The 22,977-nt window shown below is 40.6% G+C and overlaps 1 protein-coding gene across 2 annotated transcripts in view; it reads left to right on the top strand.

The window, feature by feature from the left end:
• Nucleotides 1–22,977, top strand: part of IBTK (inhibitor of Bruton tyrosine kinase) — a 60,770-nt gene that overhangs the window by 34,991 nt on the left and 2,802 nt on the right. Inside the window, exons 19-27 of one of the 2 annotated variants that reach the window (XM_015418812.1) lie at nt 4,435–4,562; nt 5,065–5,177; nt 9,561–9,709; nt 10,512–10,657; nt 11,198–11,290; nt 11,788–11,928; nt 20,901–21,041; nt 21,856–21,927; nt 22,015–22,147. In XM_015418812.1, the coding sequence (XP_015274298.1) occupies nt 4,435–4,562; nt 5,065–5,177; nt 9,561–9,709; nt 10,512–10,657; nt 11,198–11,290; nt 11,788–11,928; nt 20,901–21,041; nt 21,856–21,927; nt 22,015–22,147 (1,116 nt within the window). Of the gene's footprint in view, nt 1–4,434; nt 4,563–5,064; nt 5,178–9,560; nt 9,710–10,511; nt 10,658–11,197; nt 11,291–11,784; nt 11,929–20,900; nt 21,042–21,855; nt 21,928–22,014; nt 22,148–22,977 lie in introns of both variants that reach the window. The other variant, XM_015418811.1, reaches the window with a different exon arrangement.

Here is a 22,977-nt window from a genome sequence, read left to right as displayed (position 1 = left end):
TTATCTATATTTATAACTATCTTATCTTGCTCCCTATACTATATAGTCTTACTGTTATGTAAAGATTTGTCACACAGTGCTATTTTTCAATCTTTTTAAGAAAGGGAAAAAAGAAATAAATAAAAAGAAATAAAAAGTCATTTTCTGCCCAAAAATTCTCATCTAATCCATACAATTCTTTCCTTTCAAGCTATAAATTCATGTTATTAATAAAAAAGTTTAGATCACCTTACTATAAGACTTCCATCATATTTACATTGTACTATTATTAAATCAAGGTAAATTAGAACCTGTTAGACTCATTGCTTATAATATTTACTTATAACCATCTTTAGGGTCTTTTTTCATGGTGTTACATTCCATATTGCTAGTATTGAAACTTAAAACACATTTTTATATTGGTATTGTACAAGGCAGAGAAAACAGTCTATTACACAGAGTCACATTACTGTGCAGCTTTCAAGTTATTTTGTGTTTTATATTTTATGTTACTGTAAATCAATTAAATCAGTGGTCATAGATCAGTGTAGATTGGAGCCAGTCAAACAATTATTACATATAAAATTTACTTATAGTATTTGATCTTTTTCTGCTTTTTCTGTACATTTTTTCCCACTATCATGCTCTTATGCCTTTTATTTTTAAAGGTAAAATCGATCTTCCCTTCTCTATGATTCATTTGGGAAGGAAATAAAAGAACTGTTCTGTTTTGTCTTCTGGAAAAAATTACATTCTCCTTAGTCTTCTCTGAAGATGGAGGATTTGAGAGATTTGTTTGGTCTATGTAAGAGCTTGTTATCTCTCTATTTGGTGCACACGATTCTTTCAGAAAAACATCATGCCTGAGGTCCTGTTTTTTGAATGACGTCAATGGGATATTCTGCTCTTCGTCAGACCTTCGCAAGATTTTTTCAAGTGGTCACTGGAGGATTTTTGTCAACACTTGTACCAGATGGTCTTCAAAGTTCTCCCCTGAGAGGAGGACATCTTGCTGGGTGTTTCCCACCCTATCCTTAGGGAGGCAGGAACAAAATTTCACTTCCTGTCCTCTTGGTGGGACATGCCCCTTAGTTCACTTTAGTTCCTGCCTCTATAGGGAGAGCAGCACTTTGCTAGCACTCGTGCCTTTAATTGGAAAATCTTTTCTTAACTCTCTGGCCTCTTCAGCTGTTTCATTCCTTATCTTTCTCTTTTTCATTCTGGTTTCTCTCTCCCTCCCCCCCCCTTTCCCTCCTACGGACTCCACCCGACACCCTGACCGGCGTATGTCGGAGAGGGAAGAGCTAGACGGATTCTTCAGCAAGGAAGAATCTGGTGAAGTGCTTTTACGAGCTCAGAGAGCTACAATTCAAAACAGAGCCATGTCTCCTGCTCCCGCAGCTGCGGCAAGCTCTGCGACATCAAAGAAATCTGGTGCGCAAAAACGGACCCACTCTCCCGCCACGGAGCATGATGCGGGCACCATTTTGGCTCAAACGGCAAAGCGCAAAACTCCGGAACAAGGAGTTGGAGGCTGCAGGGCAGCTGTCGCTGCTTCCATAAGCCATGATTCTGACATAGATGAGGCCTTGCAAATCCCCAATGCCCAGGGATTGCCAGGCCGCAGGGACGAGACGCCTTCACAAGATCTACTCAAGAGCAATCCCGGAGGCAGTGCAAGCCTGAGGTAATTAAATTACCTGAGGTAATTAAATTTTTCCAAGAGACGGTGAGAAGGGAGCTTGCCAGTCTAAATAGGGGCCCCCACTCGGAGATTAGGTGCCCAACTGCCCCACATACCCTCTCCTGCTACGGGGCTCACAGAGGGGAATGCCTTGAGAACCCAGAGGAAGATAGGACCAGATGGCCCACAAAGGCAGCTAGAAAGGATCACTATTGTTCCTACGGGACAGATCCTCAGTGGGAACCCTCGCAAGCTGAGGATACCGAGTCCATTGAAAGGGAGGAGGGAGAGTTCTTCTCTGATAAAGAGGAGGAGGAAATGGAGTTTCCTGAACCCTCTATGAGATTTTTTAAATCTGAGGACTATATGTATCTACTAAAAAAGACTATGTCCACCCTAGATCTCATTCCTAAACCTAAACCTGATGGTTCACTTGAAATTGAATCCGCAGACGGGTCCAGGCCCAGGGGAAGTAAGGACTATTTCCCTAGAACTCCTGGTTTTGAAAAGGGTTTTCCCTTTCCTGAGTTTCTGGAGGAACAATTAGTTAATGGGCTTAGCCCATGGCTAATAAAAGCTGCCCAGCTAATGTTAAGAAATTATATACTCTGCCTAACTTCACTGATAAGCTCTTACAGGTTCCCCTAGTGGATGCTCCGTTCACGGTGCTCCAGACTTTCGGACTGTTATTGGAAGTTGGTGAAGTAATGGTAAGAGACAGCCTGGATAGAAAGGCTGAATTTGCTTTACGCAAGGCCCATGAGGCTACAGTTATGGCTATCAAGGTGACTGCCACAGCCACAGTGGTGGCTTGGGCATCCATTACCTGGTCCAAAAAGATGTCCCAACTAATTTCTGATTCTGACAAACGTTTGGCCGAGGGAGCAAATAGGCTCCTCCAGGCCTCTTCTTTTTCTGCAGATGCCACACTCGATGCCATGGTCTTCTCCTCCAGGGCTCTCGCTTCTACAGTGGTGGCCAGAAGAACTCTATGGCTCAGAGCATGGCAAGTGGACCTGCATGCGAAGGGCATTGTAGCGGCATACCCCTTCCAGGGTGATCGTCTCTTCGGTGACTCTTTAGATAAGATCCTCATAGAGACAAGAAGACGATGATGCCGCGATCGTTTGGCAGAAGCGACAGGAGGGGCTTCGGCAATTTCTCCTAGGCATTCAAGTTATCATGTGATCAAAGCACTTATCACAGACCCATCTCTCTATGTTCCTAAGGATCAACCACCAATATTCTTCCACTCCCAGGGGGGTACCCTTGGTGTGACAAGATTATCTATTTTCTGTCCCAGGAACTAGTCCCTTCTGAAGGATCATCTGCCCAGCCAGATTAGCTTTTGCCCTAAGATCCTAATTCTTCCAGACAGCAGAGGAGCTGTCATGAAGGGATCAGGTCCCTGAAAATTTCATCTACATTGCCTTTCTGCTTCTTTCAACTTCTTTAGGGTTTTCTACCTTCGTGGCTGTTCTTTGTCTTTAGTGCCTTACAAGTTAAAGGTTTCTGGAACTACATAAAGAGAAGAACAGAGCCTTGTGACCTCACTTCCTTGTCCTCTTGCTGAATTCATGCACTTAGTTCACTCCCTTTATTTGATGTATGTCCTGCTTTTTCAATCGTAAGATCTTCAAAGTAGCTTATATTTTAAAAATACAAGCCTTAGCTCCATCTCTTCCACCACCTCATTCTTAATACAAGATGTCTCATCATTAAGTCTGCAGGAGCCCCCTGCTTTTCTCTCAATTCTTCTTCTGTTCATAGAATCATAGAGTTGGACCTGCAGTGTCATCTAGTCCAACCTCTGCACGATGCTGTTGGTGTCTTCGGAATTGTGGTTTTCACCCTTTTTCATACCTTCTGGAGCTAGCTTTAAATACATTTGGTGGTGGAAAGTGCTGTCAAGTTGCAGTCAACTTATGGCAACCCTGTACGGTTTTCAAGGCAAGATCATCTAGTCCAACCCCTGCACGATGCTGTTGGTGTCTTCGGAATGGTGGTTTTCACCCTTTTTCATACCTTCTGGAGCTAGCTTTAAATACATTTGGTGGTGGAAAGTGCTGTCAAGTTGCAGTCAACTTATGGCAACCCTGTACGGTTTTCAAGGCAAGAGATGTTCAGAGGTGGTTTGTCATTGTTATTAGTTATTGTGCCCTAGATAATAAACCAGCTGTTCTGGTGCTTTTGGGTAACAGGTGTCCTTTTGGGGAACAGAGATTTACTGTGCCTTGGAATCTTTAAACCCTTTCTGGGCTTGCTTAAACCTGATCTGTAGCTTCTCAAGGGGCATTTACCTGGTTCCTCCTCAGTTGATGCTTTGGTGCCCCTCAAAGGCAGAAATTTTTAGAAGAGCCTATGCTAAGTAGGTTTATTTGTTGTGGTTTCTTGTTAAGCTTTGTTCATTCTGCTTGTGTTTGTATTTTAATTGCTTCTGTTCATTTAATTTAGTGTTTTGTCATCCTGGGGACTTTACAGAGCAAAAGAAAGGATATAAATATATTCTTTAATAACTTAATGGATATAGTGTAGGTTAAAATGAGAGAAATACAGCTGAAGAAGAGAATTTTGTCCATTCGATAATTTAGGGTATATGTTTGAACCTTAGAGTAGTGTCCTTCTACATGTTAATATAGAAAATTTCTGCTTCTCATTAGACCTACTCACTGTGAAGGGCTCTTATGCCTCAAGCTTTTAAATTTCCAAACTAGTTCAGGGCCTGCTTGTCTTCCCTAATATACAGCTTAAAGGAATTTGTGATGTTGTAGATTCCAGCTATGGTCAGGAGAGTAATTACGCCTTATCAAGATGGCCCTGATATCAGTTCGTTGGAGCCTGAGGAAGGAGAAACCTTTGTGTTCCTGAAAGAAGAACTAAGTACAGAGCAAGCTACTCAGTAAGGTCCAGCTTTTTTTCTTCTGATACAGCTCTCTTATCTCTCCAAACCCTGCTTCATGCTTTCACAAGATCACAAGTAGCAAGTCTACATCTGGAATGGAGTGGCATGGCTTGGTAGCAAGAAATGAATATATAGAAGAAAGCTAAGTGTTCCAGGTTCTCTCAAATAATAAACTATTTTTCTCCAAGTATTTTAACTAAGACAGCTTTTGTTTTGCATTGTTTCTGTGCATTATAAAGGCTCGGTGTGGATTTCATCTGTTCCATTTAAAAGTGAGCAAGATCCAGGTTTAAGCAGATATGTTGTAGAGCTCTGAGGGGATCTTAAAGTGTCAAGAATTCTTGAATTCCTAACATAGTCTTAATTAAGTGATCCTGATGTTAAGTGATCCTGATATTAAGACGTTTTTCTTAGAGTATGCAGTAAGAATAGCCGTATGCAGTTATTAATTCTTAAACTGAGTTAAATCTAAATGCGTATGTTTATGTGTTTAAATTAGGGAAGCTCTTCTCAAAAAAGCAAAAGCTAAAGCTAAAAAGAAGCCTCGAAGACGTTCAGACAGCTCAGGAGGATATAATTTATCGGATATAATTCAGAGTCCACCCTCCACAGGTTAGTGAGGAATGAGCTTCCTTCAAAGGGGTGATTTGTAGGTTACTCTTTTGAGTAATTGGCAAGCAGCAGAGATTGTTTGCTCATATGGACATGTCACAAAAATCCATTAATTACTGTGTGTGGCTTTGAATATGGATAAGACCTATGCCTATTCATTATGAGTATCATATGAATCTGTTCATTTTTATGAGGCACTGCAATTTGTGGAAGCATTTTCCTTCACATGATTCCATTATCACTTTTGAGTTAACCGTGGACCTTTAGCTGGCCCTCATTTGATAGAATCAGTGGTAAATGTCTGATCCTCGTGTGTCCATGGTAATTTGTTCTCTGCGTGCTCCAATATCTGTTCTCCTGTGTGATGTTATTTCTCCAGGCTAGAGGGTGACTTGCTGATGGTCCCTGTTGCTGCTGGATTGTCACTTTATGTTTGTCTTGACTATGGCTGTGAGGCAGAGAGAATATGCCACATTTGCATTAACACTGTATATAAAAGTGTATACTGTATGTGATACTGTATGTAAAAGTGACAGGCTAGGGAAGCGAAAGTGGGTAAGACATACCCTCTCCTCCAGAGTCAATCAAAAGCAGCTTCACTGTAGAACTTAAAAGCCCTATCAAATTCTCCTCCTGTTTTTTGATGCCAATGCACAGGTTTCTGGAGCAGAAGGCGAGATGTGTATCTGACTGTGGCTCACCCCCCCCCCTTCGACCATTATATGCTGGAATTTATGTGCATGGAGTGGCCCGCTTGGGGGGGGGGGTTGCCCATGAGAAAATAGAACAAACTGTGATTTTGAAATGGAACACTTTATTAAATTTCAATGTATTGGTCAACTTTAAAAAGGTTTTACCACTTATAGCAGCAAACAAAACATAATACTACAATTGGCGTACAGTGATAATGAAACATTAGCCATATTGGTGTTTGACCACATAAGATTCCATCAGTTTCCTTCTGAGTTTGAATAAAATGAAGTTTAATTAAGCATAAACAATAATGGGACTGATTTATGAAACCAGCAGAATGCAGTGCAGTGACTGCAGTTTTGCAGTTGCCAGTGATGCCTCCCCCCCAATGCAGTTGCAAAAGCTCAACGTGACATTACAGAAGTAGTCACTCCGGAGAGATGTCTGGATAAACCAACAGACAAGGAAGTAGGAACATAAAACAAACACTGACAGACAACAGAGGGAACAGAAAGCACTGTGCAGAAAGCATATCAGGGGGGAAACTTCTAGATGCTAACCAGTGTCAGAAAGGTTCCCGTAATGCCTGTGACAGTGACTCGTGCCTCTTAACAATTAGTTGTGATCCTTTGTGTGAAGGCTGTTGCATTCTGTCTGTGTGCATGTCAGGGTTAGAATGGTTAGCAAAAGACTGGTCTTAATAGGATGGTTACTGGAAGGGATGGTTAATTTAGGGAGTCAAGAACCAGTTAGAGTTAAGTGCTTGTAAGATTGTTGATTTCACTGCAATGCTTAAATCTCTCCCATTGAAGTAAATGGTGCTTGAAAGTGTCTGTCTCAAGCTGGATCCTGCAGGTTTAAAAAATTGGGCGGAAGGTCACTTGACAGTCACTAGTTACTCTCTTAAGTAATAAAAGTAGCTCTCCATCCCTCCTCCAGTGCTGTGGTAATCACTTTCTTATCCTTGCCTCTGAAACTACCACAACAGCTTCTCTCATACACCTTTGCTGGGGATGGGAAATTGACAGCACCCAGCACTATTTTCCATGCATGTGCACGTGTGCTTTGGATGGGAAAGAATTATGATATTATGATATTTGGATGGGAAAGAATTATGGGAAATAATTGTGATATTATGATATTTTGATATTTTGATGGGAAAGAATTATGATATTAAGCACGTGTGCTTTGGATGGGAAAGAATTATGATATTAACTATTTCCTCTGCACCAAACTTGGTTTTGCCTCTTCCAGGGAAAACAGAGAGATGCAGGGTGAGCTACAATTTGGGGTGCTAGTGGGTTTACTTTGGGGAAAAAAGCATGTGAAAGCCCCCCCCCCTACTGCAGGCCTGCAATACTGTAACTTAGTAAGAGCTGCTATTTTGTGACTGGTTTCACTCAGTGAGCTGCCATTTTGTGATTGAGAAACATAAAAGCCTGCTCTCCCCTGGTCTATATAGTTAACAACTGTTGTTTTAGATTTCAAATGTAGGTGAAAACCAATTTAATTCAGTGTCAGTTCTGCTCCATTTGGGGGTGGGTTTAATTCTCCATTATAAAGAATGTTTCATATTTTCTGTAGACCTGGGTAGTTGTCCAAGTTTATAGAAAGATGTTCCTTTTCTCTACATGGCTCTAATCCATGGAGTGTCCACAGGTGGGCCCATGTTGAGAATTAGATATATTGATTTTCACCATAATAATCCCCAGTGTTATAACCTTGAAATGTTAATACTCTTTCTCACAATTATTAATAAATGTAATAGTTTGGAGTGTATAGGGGGGGAAAAGAGTAGCTGATTGCTTCAAGTATGGTTCAGGAAAACTGCCTTCTATGCTTGGAACAAACCCAGTGGATCTAAGGATTATATGCCTTCCCAACTATCAGTTTGTCAGTTAAATCTGAGGAAGAAATCACTGGGATTGTATTTGGCCCTTCCTGGTAACCTCCCCACCTATATGTAATGGTTGAGGAAATTCTGTTTCACTGTATCTGAAGAAGTGTGCATGCACACAAAAACTTATATGTTTGAATAAAAGGTGCCACTGGACTCAAACTTTGTTCTAGGATTATATTTGTTAAACTTCTCAATATCTTTCAAATGTTTTTGCTATGTGCACATGAACAACTTGGCCCCATGGACCCTGTACTAGTTCCCCATTCTGATCCTCCTAGTTGGAAGTAAATAAATGCAACCTGGCCAAAATGGGTGTGTTTACACTGAGGGTGCATCATGCACTGAGGTCTAGCTCTAGAAGAGGGTCCAGGGTTGACTTAAGAGGATCAGTGGCAAGGGGAGCCATAGTGGCTGATTTAGCAGCAGCGAATCTCATCAAAGTTCTGAAAGTACTGGCTGTTTCTTCCTTAGTACTCTGATACCTGTATAGGCAGCAGTTCAGGAAGCCTGTTCCTTTGTACAGCCTCTTTATTGTTACGGGTTGGGTGCCTTGGTGGAAGCTGGTCAGGGTATAAGGAGAAACAAGTACGGTTCTACTTCCTGCCCAGACATTTCCCAGAAGGTACAGTTGCACAGTGAGTGAGCTTCAGACTGATATAAGGGTAGGATTTGCTTTTCTTGTCAAGTCAGAGCCTGGTAACCCTGTAGGGTTTTCAAGGCAAGAGATATTCAGAGGTGAACATAAGAAAGCCATGTTGAATCAGGCTGGTACTACAGCACTCAACATGTTGAATCAGGCCTATCCAGTACGACACTCTGTGTCTCACAGTGGCCAAAGCCCAAGTGGAAGTTCAGCAGCAGGGCCAGAACTCCAGAAGCTCTCCCACTATTGCCCTCCAAGCACCAAGAATACAGAGCATCAGTGCCCCTGACTTAGTGTTCCATCGATACCTTGTGGCTATTAGCCACTGATGGACCTCTGCTCCATATGTTTATCCAGTCCCCTCTTGAAACTGTCTATGCTTGTAGCCACCACCACTTCCTGTGGCAATGAATTCCATGTATTAATTATGCTTTGGGTGAAGAAGTACTTCCTTTTATCTGTTCTAAACCTGCTCCTTGGTAATTTCATTGAGTGCCCACGAGTTCTTGTATTGTGAGAAAGCGAGAACAGTACTGTACAAAGGTGGTTCACCCTTGCCCACCTCTGTGTAGCAACCCTGGTATTCCTTGGTGGTCTTCCATACAACTACTAACCAGGGCCAGCTCTGCTTAGCTTCTGTATCTGAAGGATCTGATTACCTTGGGCAAGCCATAATTCTGGCACAGCTGTTCTTGAAAAAGAGCAGTCTCTGTCAAGAGTTCTCTCAGCCCCACCTACCTCACAGGGTGTCTGTTGTGGGGAGGGGAAGGAAAAGGAGTTTGTAAGCCGCTCTGAAACACCTTTGGGTAGTGAAGAGCGGGGTATAAATCCAATCTCCTCTTCTTCTTCTGAGAGCTGATGAGATCAGGGTAGCCTAAAATATCCAGTTCGGGGTAAGTAGAAGATGCCAAACTAACAGACTCAACCAGTGATGAGCGAAGCAGTCTATAAGGAGGTGTGCCTGGGGACTGGTACCAGACTAGACTTGTCTGCTTCAAGTCCAGCAGCAGTGTGGAACTCCATGTAACTTTTAAGTTCCCCAGACATTTTAGATAACCAGAACGTTTTCATATCCCTTTCTTAGAAACACTGTGTAAGTTTACATTGCAAATTAATCATTACTATTTTTCTTTTCTAATCAATGTAGGGCTGTTGAAACTGGATAAAACTAACTCTGTTGAATCCCTTCCTGAAATGCTGACCTCTGATTCTGAAGGTAGCTATGTGGGAGTGAATAGTCCTCGAGATTTGCAGTCTCCTGACTTCACCGTGGGATTCCATACAGATAAAGTTGAGGTCAGAGCTGCCTTGTTACCTTGATGTTTACTGTTTCAATAAAAACAACTTAAAAATCTTAATATTTTTGGATAGGTAAAAAGCTTTGTCTTATGGAAGCCAGTTATCTGGGTAGGCACATAAATCAGAGTTTTTGGTATGCATATACTTCTTTTAATATACTTTATAGGAATTGGATTCCTGAATAGCACAGTTGTTGTTACCTTTGTGCTTTCACATGTTGCTTCCTAACCTTTGAAGTGTATGCTGCATGCTCCATCTTATTTGCTTAACATAGTATACATTTTAACTTACAGCAGCTATGCGGAGGTGTTTGGCTGAAATCTACTTAAAAACTCCCTAATCTGATTTAGTTATAAACAGAATCTCAGAGTAATGTAGCACTGACAGATACCTGTCTTTGTTCTGTACTTACCTTCATAAGAATTGAATCCTGTGTATGATGGCATATGGAACCATGCAGTTCATAGGACTATCCTGAGTACAACGTATGCCACCAGGATTTTAGACTTGTGAACCCTGAATAGCTGCTCACAGACATGTTACAAAATCCCAGAGTGTCAAAAGTAGCACAGTGTGACCTGAGGGGTAGCTATGCAAGGGGTGGGGGGACAAAGCACTCTTGGGCATGCCTAAAGTAGCTCTGTGAATCCCACACATGTAGGCCAAAGGCATTTTTGGATGGACGCATTACTGGGTTTTGTTCCATGTCTGTTCTTATATATGCCTGCCTCTTACCCTAATCAGTTATGTTTCTAAATACATGAAGGAAGCTGTATAACTTTCAATGTCTTGATTTCAGGTGAAAGAGAGGATGTGTGTTTCCAGCACAGTTGTTCCACATGCCAATAAAGAGGCTTCATTGCAAAAAAAATCACCACCATGGTGCATTCCTAATAACAAAAATGCCTCTGCAAGCTCTTCCAATTGGGTTGTCAGTTCTTTTAGGTATATTTTTTGTTCCCATATTTGCTGAGTGATACATTTTCCAGCCAGAATGTGTGATGAGACTTGTGTTAATCAGGTTATTTGTGCAGTGCCTGGGATAACTCTGTTAAAAATTACAGTTACATGACACCACCCTGATAATGCTAGTTCCATTGAAAAAGGGGAGCTATTACAACTATTAACTGTATACTGATTGCATCTTGAACTTGCCATCTTAAAGGATTAAGTTTGAAGTAGGTTTTGAAAGAAGTGTAACCAGGCTTTCATATAAACTATGCGTTTTAAAGCATTTAATTCAACATCTTCAGGAGACCTAAAAGTGTCCTTGGTGTGTTTTTTTTAAAGTATACAAATGAATAAAATGTTTGTCTGAAAACATTCTATTTGAGGTTTGCCATAATTGAGGAAGCAGACATAAATTATACATCCAGTTACAAAATGTATTCAAGATATATAAGATGTGAGTGATGTTTGGCAATTGGGATGTAAGTAAAAAATGCACATCTTTAAAAAGTAGCAACTTGTTGTTTTTTCATTCAGTCCAGCCAGTCCTCCCGCTATGGATTTAAGAACAATTATGGAAATCGAAGAAAACGTGCAAAAATGTGGAGCCATGCCAAAGATCAATTCGAGGTTTGTACAATACCAGGGCTTGTCAATGGATATAACTTTTAGGATAAATAATAAAATAAACAGTATTATTAAACTGGTTAGCATTTAAAGGAAAAGTCTTAACTGTGCAGGATTTTAAAAAACTTTTATTGTGGACATTTGTGTTTGTAGTAATACTACAAACAGCACAGTAATGCTACAATACTCCATTTCCCTCTTAAATACTGTTCATTAATAAAAGGAACAAAATAAACTTTATAAGACATTACAGTCAAATCTGGAATTGGAAGACTTGGTAAGATTTTTATTTATTCTTTGCTGCTGCTGCTGCTGCTGCTGCTGCTGCTGCCCACTGACAGGGATTTAGAGAGCAAGCCAGTATTTTTGTACTTCTGGGACTTGTATAACTAATAAAAAGTCCATCTTGTAGTTTCCCATATGACTGTTCTGTTTAGCATTTGGTTTTCTGGAAAGTTATGGCAGGCTTATCTTTACAGAACTGTTTTAATTTTTAGCAGACTCACTTCTCATGGGAATAAGCTTTCTCAAAAGCAAAGGAAGCTGATTGCCATGGCTGCTAAGGATAGCAGCCCAGAGGTTGTGCCAGATGCAGCTGTGCTGCCTGCACCACGAAGAGCTGCAAAGCCGGGGAATGTGTGGTATGTTTTTTATTAATGCTTTTATGTCAGTGTGTGGGGACTTTAAATGCACTGTATCTTTTAAAATGCTTCGTTTTGATCCACTCGGATCACATTTGGATATGATTCACACTTTGATATGATGGTGTTATAGAAACCAGATTGTAATGAGAGACATAATCTGAATGGTGAAATTCTTATTTGTTCTTATCTCTTGCTGCTGTGTTCAGATAAGCCAGAGCCTGGTGATAACAATGTTAGTATAACTGCTGACTAAGAACTTTGCTTTTGAAATCATATTACTTTAGATTGAAACTGTAATGCACATGCAGGTAATGTTTAAAGCCCCTCATATGCCATTTTTCTGACCTGAAATGGCCCCAGGCAACCACTGTTTGTCCCATTGAAGGAATTTATGTATACAGATGAGCTACGTGGTTTCCCCAAATGTGGAAATAGCAGCTCCCCAGGGACATTTCAGATGAGGAAGATGGGGCAGGGGTGCTTAAGTTCCCTTTCTTTGCATGCTGTGGACCCAGTCCAAATTGGTCCCCCACCTGCCTGGGAATTCAGTTCTGAACACACATCTCTGAAACCACATCTGTCAACAAGATCACGGTGGACATATGGGGAAAATCTGTGTGAATGTTAACATGCAAGTTGACACTAAACTTGTTCATATGGTGTACAGAGGTCTGGGATCATTGAATCATTTGCTTTGTAGGAATAGTTTTCATCCAACCTAAAAGCGTTCTAAAAATTTTTTTATGGTAGGTGTGTGCCTGTAATCCTTAACCAAAAACATTATTTGTCCCAAAACTTCAAGTGGAGGGGGAGGGTGGGAATGGTGGACAATTCTGGACTATTAGAAAGTACTTCATTGAAGAAGCGAGAATAGTTTTGCCCGTGATTGAATGAATAGCCGAATGCCAATAGAAGTTAAACATATGAAATAGCCGTTTATCTTAGGCAAAGTTGTGTTATGTGAGTAAAAAGGCAGAGGGGAGGGTCAGGGCCCTTTCCAGGCCCCTTTTGGCCTTTGAGGGAGAACTCATTGGGGACGGGCCTGATTAGGATTGCTAGCTCCAGGTCTAAAAATTCCTGGAGATTTTGTGGTGGAGTCTGAGGAGTGTAGGGTTTGGGGAAGTGAGGGGCATCAGCCAGATATAATGCCATAGTGTCCACCCTCCAAAGCAGTTGTTTTACCCAAGGAAGCAGCTCTCTGTGATCTGGGTTGTAATTCTAAGAGATTTCCGGGTCCTACCTGGAGGTTGGCAACCTTAGGCCTGGTGGCAATCTCTGGGTGACTTGATACCACACAACTTGTATGACTCAACTAGGCCTGTCAGTTCACAAAGCTCCATCCGAACAGGACCATACATACCTTACAGTATTTCAGTACAATGTACCATAAATCTCAATAAATAATTTAAATAAATAATTTTATCATTACATACATATGTGTCTTCAAGTATTAGTTCATTGTTCTGGTTTGTCCATTGTAGAGTAAAAGCAGTGGTTTTACTTGAAACAATAATGCCAGTCATAAGAAACAAGAAAATTCTAAAGAACTATATTTTTTTGAACTTATTATTTCCAATACGACAAACTTTAAATCCTCATTACTATGACCTCTTTCTATAAAATGCTTCTACATGATACATATGAATCACACTTTAAGGAACTAAAAGAAGAACTTAAAGCTTATGAAAAAAAGGCTAGAGAGACCAAAATTAAGACGTTTGAAAGAGACCATAGGGACTACTCCCCAAACAGTTTATAAATGGTGTGCCCCTAGTATTAGTTCAAACAGATGGGTTACTTGGGTGGACTCCCATCAATCTTTTTCAGACTATGAGACAACTGAAGCGGAAGATTCTGCTACTACTTCAGGAGAGGAGGGCCCCGCCCTTCGACCCTGTTAGCCGAATTGCTTTATTTACAGCAATTGGCAATTTATAAATGGGTTCTTGCCAATGTATACCAAGGTCCTGATCCCACCTTGGGTGACCAGCAAAGGATTCTGAGGCTGTTGTAGTTACAATAGATGTCTTTTACTAGAAATAAGAACATAAGAGATGCCAATGTTGGATCAGGCCAAAGGCCCATCCAGTCCAACACTCTGTGTCACACAGTGGCCAGAAATACCAGGTGTAATGAGACCAATAATCCTTTTTTTGAACATATTCTCTATTACAAAAGATAAATTGATGATCTCTCTATGATATTGGATGATTTTTTTGTTGTACAAGAGTTTGTAGATTGGCTTAACTCATTACATATTTCAATTAAGTTTACACATCAATTCGATAAGTTCAACATCAATTTTTGGGATACAGCTGTGTTTATACATGATTGTAGCTTGGCAGTACGTCCTTTCTGTAAAAGTACAGATAAGAATTCTTATTTACATTGCAATTCATTTCATGTCAGACACCTTAGGAAAAATCTCCCTTATGGCCAGTTTTTGCGTGCCAAGAGGAATTCTACTTTTTTGTGTGATTTTGAGGAGGAGTGTCTTAAGCTTTATGATAAGTTTTTTCACCAGAGTTATCCTTCAGAGATAATTACTCGGGCTTATACACGTGCATATAAGGTCCAAAGGATAGATTTATTTTAAAGAAACAACTGCTAAAAATAAGACTAAAATCAGTTGGGCATTAAACTATACACCATTGGCATATTCCATTCGTAATATAATTATGAAGCACTGGGATATTCTCAGTGATATTCCGGGCTGTGAAAAGAAGTCCTTTGTAGGTTTCCGTGAGACCAACAGTATACGTGATCTTATTAGAGCTCATATTTCACCACCTAGAACCATGACGTTATCTGCCACAGGGCACTACAAACGTGCCAGATATTCAGTCTGTGCACAATCTTGGAAGACTCAGTTTTTAGACTTTCCTGAAGCCAATTATAGAAGAAATATTTCCTTTTTCTCTAACTGTTCCACCAAGAGAGTCATATATCCCTTACAATGTCCCTGTGGACTCAGTTACATTGGTATGTCCACACGTTCATTGAGAACACCGATTATTGAACACAAGTCATGTATTAAACACAGATATATGGTTGCGCCTTTAGTCCAACATTTTATAGAAAAAGGTCATAGTAATGAGGATTTTAAATCTGTTGTATTGGAAATAATAAATCCAAAAAATATAATAGAATAGATATACGAGTGCCTTCTGGATGTTACGCCAAGTGATATTCCGGGCTGTGAGGCCAACTAAATTTTTAACGTGAGTTCTGGCCAGCTATACCAGGGTCATGTCCGAACCCAGAGTCCCAGTAATGTAGACCACATGGGTGTTTTTCCAAAACAAATAATCTTTTTACTGAAGAATATCAAAGTCACACATACAAAAACATCAGTCTCACTTCGCATACATTCAGGTTCCCTTTAGAGTTACAGAAATAGAAATAAAATAGATTCTCAGTTACTTGGAGGTAGGTAGGTAGCTATTTCGGTTTATACTCGCCTGTTTCCAGAAGTCTTGTCTGTTGCAATGGGAATGGGGTAGAAAGTAATACCTAGGGGTTTAAGCTAAATCACACCTGCTAGAACCAACTAAGCAAGCATGGATCTCTTTGGCTGCAGTCCAAGAGATCTTAAGGTAGACAAAAGGATTGTTGGATAGAAAGCTGGACCTTAGGGATAGTAAAGAAGATAGAGGTCGTAGAGAAGGGAGGTGGCTAGCAAAGGACCTAGGGTTTGGGTCTTTACTTTTATTGTTGAATCTACAGGTGGGTGGCACCTTTCCGATCTGTAATCCCACCTACTTACAAGTGCATCCCATAGCTTTTCCCTATTGGTGCATGTGAGAAAGGGGCAGGTATGCTATGGGTTGGGTCAATATTTGAAATACTACACTCTATCTCATGGAATGCCATCTGGCCAGGTGTGAAATGTCTGCTTCCTGTATCCTCTTTGAAGTACAGATGAATATTGGCTTTTCCAGGCAGAAACAAACTTGCAATACAGATGCAGATCAGGTCCGTGTCCTGCGTGACATCTCATCTTTTCAGTAATGGGGGAATTCCTCCTCTTGGTTGTTGGTCTCTGCTCACAATGGCTAACATGTGCTCCTTCTTCCCATGATGCTCTGAGCTGAATGTGTGCAAGCTACATTAACATAAAATGCAGGCAAGCGTTCCCTATGTGAAGTCTCTCTCTCACAGTAGGTGATGCAAACAGCTTTCTTTGGCTCATGGTATACAAATGTGTGCACAGTCCATGTGTTGCGTGTGTAGCAGATATAAAACCATAAATTAGTTCATTTCCCAACATGGATGTTTAGACTAAAAACATGTTACCCTTGGGGTGTATTTAGAATTTTCTTATTTCTTATGACTGGCACTATTGTTTCAAGTAAAATATAACAAATAAGTTTGAATGTAACACAGGAAGTGAATAGATGTTAAGTTGCTATGCCTTTAAACTTGCCACTAAAGGGCGCTGTTACTATATAAGACTGTTCAGCAGAAACACCTGTCAAGGCTTCCGTGATCTTTCGCCCAGATGCCCCGTTTTCAACTCTAAATGCATGTTAATAAGACATAGAAAATACAGGTGAGTTCACTTTCCAACTCTTCCTTCAGTCTTATTTGTTGAATAGGCTACTTGAATGTTACAAAACAACATTAAATGTTATGAAGTAACTATGTATTCTATTATGGCAAACTTATGATATTGTGTGTAAATTGTATTTTTATAGACTACATTATAAGATACTGCAGAAACCACTGCTTTTACTCGACAATGGACAAACCAGAACAATTAACTAATACTAGAAGACACATATGTATGTAATGATAAAATTATTTATTTAAATTATTTATTGAGATTTATGGTACATTGCACTTTTCCAATTTATAATTATATATTACTGAAATACTGTAAGGTATGTATGATCCTGTTCGGATGAAGCTTTGCGAAATGACTTGATAAGCTGGAGAACTTCATCAACAACATTTTATATGCTGTTTTATTTATTTATTTATTTATTTAAAATTTCAATTTATAGCCTGCCCTTTCCGCTGCGCGGGCTCAGGGCGGCTCACAGGTAGGCATAAGCCAACACATAAAACAAGTTAAAACCATATAAAACCACTACTACAGTATTACAACATATTAAGTGCTCTAGATGTTCCAAAATAATCTTCCATCAAGATGGCATCTCAATGATAGTACATCCAATCAGTGGTGTCAGTTCCACGTGACGCTGTCGTTCTCTCTTCACAGGGCCAGTTAATAATGATGGTAAACTAATGATGGAATGATAGTGATAGTACAATGGTGGCGGCTCCTACTCAAAGGCCTGGTGGAAGAGCTCCGTCTTGCAGGCCCTGCGGAACTGCACAAGGTCCCGCAGGGGCTGGATCTCCTCCGGGAGCTCGTTCCACTAGGAAGGAGCTGCCACCGAGAAAGCTCTGGCCCTGGTAGCCGCCAGCCTGGTTTCCTTGGGGCCTGGAATCATCAGGAGATGTTGCGTCCCCGACCGTAGTGCTCGCAGGGGAACATATGGGGAAAGGCGGTCCCTTAGGTATGTTGGACCCCGGCATTATTATTATTATAGTATTGTTACTTTAGATATATAAAGGTCACTTTAGCACATTTCTTCAGCTCTTTTTTCTGATGATACTGGTACTATGAGCTAAGATCCTCTAGTAGTATAGGTTACTTCCTACTGTTCAGCTTTCCTAGGTAGAGGCTGCTGAAGGCAGGTGATAAGGAAAGTGATAGACAGAGAGGCAGATAAAGGTAGTTTGACTGTTGGGTGGGAAGGCGGTAGGGTTGCCAACTCCAGGCTAGGGAATTACCTAGAGATTTAGGGGGTGGAGCCTGGGGACGGTGGGGTTTGAGGAGGGGATGGACCTCAGAGGGGCATAATGCCACAGACTCCACCCTTCAAAGCAGCCATTTCCTCCAAGGGGACTTGGGTTGTCAACCTCCAGGTGGGGGCTGGAAATCACTCAAAATTACAGCTGCTCTCCAAATGACAGAGATCAGTTCCCCTGGAGAAAATGGCTGCTTTAGAGGATGGAGTCTGGCATTATTATACCCTGCTGAGGTCATTTCCCTTCCTAAACCTCATCCTCTGAAGGCTTCATGCCCAATTCTCCTGGAATTTCCCAACCTGGAGCGGGGAACCCTAAGGGATGGGGGGGAGGAGAGGGAAACTTGAAAACGAAGTGGCAGATAAAGATAGGTTGGCTACTGGGTGGGAAGGGTAGAAGCAAGCAGGAAACAGGGAGAGGCTATGGGGGCTTTCAGAAAAAGGAGAAAATAGTGGGGAAGGAGGAAGTTGTGGGGGAGAGAGAAATTAGATGCCTCCTGCGACTCCTTGTGGGTTCACACTTGTTATCTTCTAAACATATGAATCTGCTTTGGCCCATCTAGCTGAGTACTATCTGATCCTGGTAGTAACTTCTAAACATATGAATCTGCTTTGGCCCAACTATCTGATCCTGGTAGTAGTGGCTTGTCATGGCTTTGGGCAAAAGTCTTTCCAACTTTGATGTTTAAGTACCTTTTAGCAAACAGATGGCAGGGATTGAAGCTGGGATCTAGTTAGGAGGTAAAGCTGATTTTTCTAAGGCATGTTAATCAAAGGGATCGCTTGCTGGTGCTTATTTATCATATTTGCACCTTGCTCCTCCTTCCTTGGCATTTCCCCATAGTATTCTCCTGACAACCTTGTGAGGTGAGTTATACTGACAGATAGCACTTGGCCCCAAATCAACCTGCAGTCTCGATGAATTAGTGGGTATTTCAACCTGGTGTGTAAATCCAACATTCTGTCCACTTCTGTTCTGCCTTGGGCTGCTGGTATTCTACTGCAGAATTCTCATCAAACTTTCATATAGGCATACATGACTGTTCCTTCACAACATTCTTTTGGCTGCAAAAATGGAAAATGGTAAAAACCCAAGAGGTGGTTTTTTTTAAAAACTATGACAATCGGTAACTTTAAAAAATCAATGATTAAAAAAGAAATGATTCCTTGAAAATACTGTTTATTTTAGTGTTCATTTCCTTGTGAAAAAGAGACGTTACACTGATGGCTTTAAACAAATTTGTTGTTTAAAATGTAGTTCTCATTATGAATTTTTGGTTTTTTTAAATAAAGAAGTGTATTTTCTCTTGTCACCCTTTAGTTGCCTTATGGCATAATCCTGTTTTTAAAAGTCTATAAAACAAACTCATATGCATGCATTTGGCGCTAACTTGAGGTTTCCATGCTTGCATGTGGCATTCTTCAGAACGTTTGTGTGTTTGCCATGAAACAAGATACTTGTCTTGGAAATTCAGCAGCTCTTCTGTCAAGACAGGGTGCCAGATGGGTGTGGGACCTTCTGGAACTTTTTTTGGTTGACATGGAAACTCAACATATCTTTAACCATGCATTCTTTTTTTTGTTCCAACAGAAGCATCCAGTTTCACAGTTTGGGGTAGTTCAGAATTCTTTGGGCTTATTTTTCCTAATTAATCTTAACGTTTAGATAATTGTAAAAACTTTATACATAAAGGGGATGGGGAAATTGAAAGAGAATTGAACATACCATGTAATTTCGCATATACCAGAGGGCACAGAAGGCTAGTGTCAATCAGTTCTTTACTTGAGAGGTACTCCTGACATTATATAATTTGATCTTGCTTTTGCTGGGATGGAATATCATTACATTTCAGGTTGTGAAATCAACATTTCAGTCAATTGACAGGTTCTCAAGTAACATCTTCATACCTCTTATGATGACTAATTCTATACATTATGTTTTAAAAGTAAAGTAGCATGAGACTGATATGACAGCATTATCGAACTGGTTCTTCTGTACCTGAAAATGGGGTTCACACATAGTTTAAGGCACCTTGGTTATTACTACAGTCTGATGGGAAGTGTACATGCCTCAATGTTAACAGAAAACATAAAGGATTTCTAAAACTGACATAAGGCTAAAATTTTATATACACATACTCCTAGAGCAGTGTTCCCACTAAGCTGAGTTAGTGTGAGCTAGCTCACAGTTTTTTAGCCTCTGGCTCACACATTTTTGTCTTGGCTCAGTAAGGATGGCAGCAGAGCAAACTAATTTATGCAGTAGCAAAATTGGTCACTCACAACTTTAATGCCAGTAGCTCACAAAGTAGAATTTTTGTTCACAAGACTCCACAGCTTAGAGGGAGCATTGCCCCAGACTACTTCAGTGTGGAAAATCACTCATAAGACTTACAAACAGTTAAAACATGGGCCGTTAACACTTTAAATCAGTGGTATTCACTCTTCAGCTTTTATAGTCTCTGACAAAGGCCCATCCCAGTCATCTGCCATGAGAAAAGCAGAACAATTGGGGGGCTGTCACATTTGGAGCCACAAATGTAGTGAACAAGCCACAGCCCAAATTTTGTGCATAAGAAAAAAAAGTATTCATTAAAACCATAACAGTGTTCCAGAACCAAGTTCTGAAAATAAGCTATTCTAACCCTGTCGATGTGTCCCAAAAGAATGTATTTGGATGGACAACAAAATGGTGAATCTGTAATATGAAAATGGTGATGTGTCAGTAGAGACAGCTCTTGCAAATACAAGTGTGCTGTACTTTGTGCTAGAAAGAGGCTTCCCCAGCTCTTTGTTCTGCCTGACTTTCAAGATGCACTGGAATGGTCAAATTTTGTTCTACTCACTATATCCTGGAAGAGTGCTCCATACCTCTAAATGGCTGGTCTGCACCAATATAAAGACAGACTTATCTATATAAACACCTGTGGAGGTCCAATGGATTGATATATACTAGGATGTTTATGCAAGCATAGTTTATTAATTAAAATAATTCTCAGGGAGATACAATTATTTTGAAGTAAATACATCCATAGCTGTGTAGGATTTCATGGAATCATAACAGTAGCAGGATTTTTGCTTTACTCCGCTATTGTGCTAGAAGGTATTAGGTATAAGCATTTGAGACTGTGTTCCTGGTTTCTGTTACAGGTCTACTTCATTGCCTTCTGCTTTGCAAAGCTCATTCCGTGATCTCCTGGTCGAGGAAGAAAAATTTTGTGGAGTAGGTACTAGTTCCAGAAAAGCTTGGGTTAAAGAACTTGAGGATGCACAAACTGTGAAGTCTCTAAGGTGAACACATAAATTATTCTGTTTCCACTATTTATAAACCGATTTTCTAGCAATAGTGTAAATTGATATAGGCATCTAAATCTACAGCATTTAATTTTAGTTGATGTGTTTTCTTTTCTAATGTTAGCTTTATAGCCTTAAAAATCATGTTGCTAGGTGGACTGCTGAGAGCAATAAATATGAAAAAGTTTGCAATAAAATTATATCTGAGAAGCACCAATTCGGTTACATAGTATTTTCAGAATGCAGGCTAGAGATGCCTAAAATTTATGATGGTAGTTTATAATGTCTTGAAGGCGCTGATTCTCAGAAGTGGGGGAAGTGTGTTTGTGGTTATTCCTTTGGATTTGCACAGCAGTTCACCTAATGAAAGTGAAGGATTGAAAAATCAACTTATATTTAGACGTACAGTCTACCTTTAAGGAGACATGTGGCATTTTAACGTTTCTGCACCTTGGTCTGTTCAGTCTCCACCACTCAAGAGGAACAATTGCTCATTCTACCCCTTTTCTGTTCCTTATCCCATCCTTTCCACACATAGTTTAAAGGAAAAAATTCCAGTCAAATGTCGGCGCTCCCCCTCAACCTAAATACTGTTCCACTGACTCATATTCTAGTAGGGAATATCTCAAAGCTCCAGAGCCTGCTTACAGTTTTAAGTGCGGTACTGGGTAATCATGCAGCCACTGAAAACCCCACTTGCTTAGCCTGTGGGGATTCAGTAGAGTACGCTAGGCTTCATGCTGCTTAACAGCCTTTTTGCTTCATGAAGGTATGGCTAATCGACAGGTCTGCTGATATTTTCCCACTCTAGATGCGCAACCATTGCCAGTCTTGATGCAGAAAATGACAATTCCTGCGAACCAGTACAGTCAGAGAGTCCAAAGTAAGTTGGATTTTAAAGTAAAACTTATGTTAAAAAAAGAATATGCCGAGTGCTCATCATCTCTTGCGTTTATAATTTACCTTGCAGTCCTTGGTTAGCAACATCCTTGCCAAGTCTGGCTGCAGCAACACCCATCACATTTGCAGAAATTGTAGAGGAAGAACTCCAGCAAGAAGCTGCTCTTATCCGTACTAGAGATAAACCTTTAGCCTTGATCCAGGTAAAGGAACATGTTCAGACAATAAAATTAAGAACAGCTGTGTTTGGCCTTTATGCTCACTAATGTTTTGGGCTATGGTGTTCTCTTATTCATGTTCTTAAGCATTCTGTAAATCATGTTACCCTGAGTTGGCATCATGCCTAATCTACATAACTGCACCTAGCCAAGTCACTCCCATCTTTAGAAAGGGTTCCAGAGGAGATCCAGGAAATTACAGGCCAGTCAGTCTGATCTCGATACCGGGTAAATTGGTGGAAACCATTATTAAGGAAAGAATTAGTAGGCACATTGATGAACAAAAACTATTGAGGCAGACTCAGCATGGGTTCTGTAAGGGAAGATCTTGTCTCACTAACCTGTTAGTATTCTTTGAGGGAGTGAACAAACATGTGGACAAGGGGGACCCCATAGATGTTGTTTACCTTGACTTCCAGAAAGCTTTTGATAAAGTTCCTCATCAGAGGCTCCTAACTAAGCTCAATAGTCATGGGATAAAAGGACAAGTCCTTTTGTGGATGAAAAACTGGCCAATTAATAGGAAACAGAGAGAGAGTATAAATGGGCAATTTTCTCATTGGAGGGTGATAAGCAGTGGGGTACCACATGGATCAGTACTCGGCCCAGTGCTCTTTAACTTGTTTATCAATGATTTGGAGTAGGGAGTACGCAGTGAAGTGGCTAAATTTGCGGATGATACGAAGTTGTTCAGGGTGGTGAAAACCACTGAGGATTGTGAGGCACTCCAAACGGATCTGTCAAGGATGGGCAAGTGGGCGTCAACATGGCAAATGGGGTTCAATGTGGCCAAGTGCAAGGTGATGCACATTGGA

This window comes from Gekko japonicus, unplaced genomic scaffold (genome assembly GCF_001447785.1).
Source record: "Gekko japonicus isolate JY-2015 unplaced genomic scaffold, Gekko_japonicus_V1.1 scaffold1278, whole genome shotgun sequence".
Classification (NCBI taxonomy): domain Eukaryota; kingdom Metazoa; phylum Chordata; class Lepidosauria; order Squamata; family Gekkonidae; genus Gekko; species Gekko japonicus.
Note: the sequence above shows the minus strand (reverse complement) of the source record. Positions and strands in the feature narration are given on the sequence as shown.